The 967-nt window shown below is 49.6% G+C and overlaps 1 protein-coding gene across 1 annotated transcript in view; it reads right to left on the bottom strand.

The window, feature by feature from the left end:
• The window catches only part of LOC110288038 (zinc finger protein 431-like), a 21539-nt gene extending 21114 nt beyond the window's left edge, over positions 1-425 (bottom strand). The window contains exon 1 of the mRNA XM_021154494.2: positions 320-425. Coding sequence (XP_021010153.1) covers positions 320-322 — 3 coding nt within the window. The 5' untranslated portion in view covers positions 323-425. The remainder of the gene's footprint in view (positions 1-319) is intronic.
• Between the last annotated feature and the right edge of the window lie 542 nt (positions 426-967).

Consider the following 967-nt stretch of genomic DNA (forward strand, 5'->3'; position numbering starts at 1 on the left):
ATCTTACACCTACAAACCTACATATTAAAGGGCTAAATGCTAAGGCCAGAACTTCCTGAAGATATCAGAGAAACTAAAGCTCTCCGCGTCTGGCTTCTTGCCAAGGATGTTTCTACACAGAAGCTCTTTCCCCAAATGCTTTGTGCAGATGCAGCCACTGTAGTGAGGTTATTCAGAGGCCACCTCCGGGTCCAGAGAGAGAACAGGGCCACAGGGAACCTCACAAGTCGCTGCTGTTTATCACGGAGCCCCAGGGACGACCCATGACTCCAGTTCCCTCGGCTCATCCGCCTTTTGTGGGACATGGCCCTGCACTTACCATTTCGGGACTTCTGAGCTTGTCTGAGTGGGCACACAGAACAGGCCAAGAAGATACACTCCAGATTGCTCAGCTTCAGAGAGGCTTCAGCTTTCCTTGCAGGAAAGCTCCCGGAAAAGCCCGCCTTCTCCTCCGATTACAGGACCGCGTATGTGTGCTGATTGGCTAGTGAGTCTTGAGTGACATAAGCACCACCTTTAGGGTTAGAGTGCGCGGAAGGGGCAGCGTGGAATAATTCCAGGCACAGGCTTCTAGTCAGAGGCCAGTCCTTTTGCATATCTGCAGAGCTTTTCATTTTAGTATAACTTGTGTCTGTTTTCCCACCCAGGTCCGGGGAGGATCCACAACTCCAGCTTCTGGATGGTCAGCTACCTGCTTTCCCCTTTGTGGGCAGTGACCCTCTGCTACTACTTGTTGCAAAGTTGGAGCTGTCCTAAATCCCAATCACAGCACCAGTACTTCCCCTTCTTCCTCCTGCATTCAGGGTCCCATAACTTGCATAGCCCATTTCTCAACTTACAGTGGAGTTATCATCCTGTCCCACAAGTGGAAGGGTGCCCAGATATTAACTATGAAAGAAGGATATTAGGAAACAAGAGTTTTGTTTTGTGTCTTCTTCAGGGTTCAGGTAAAGTGCAAGTACTTTTC

The sequence above is a fragment of the Mus caroli genome, unplaced genomic scaffold, assembly GCF_900094665.2.
Source record: "Mus caroli unplaced genomic scaffold, CAROLI_EIJ_v1.1 scaffold_10999_1, whole genome shotgun sequence".
NCBI lineage: Eukaryota > Metazoa > Chordata > Mammalia > Rodentia > Muridae > Mus > Mus caroli.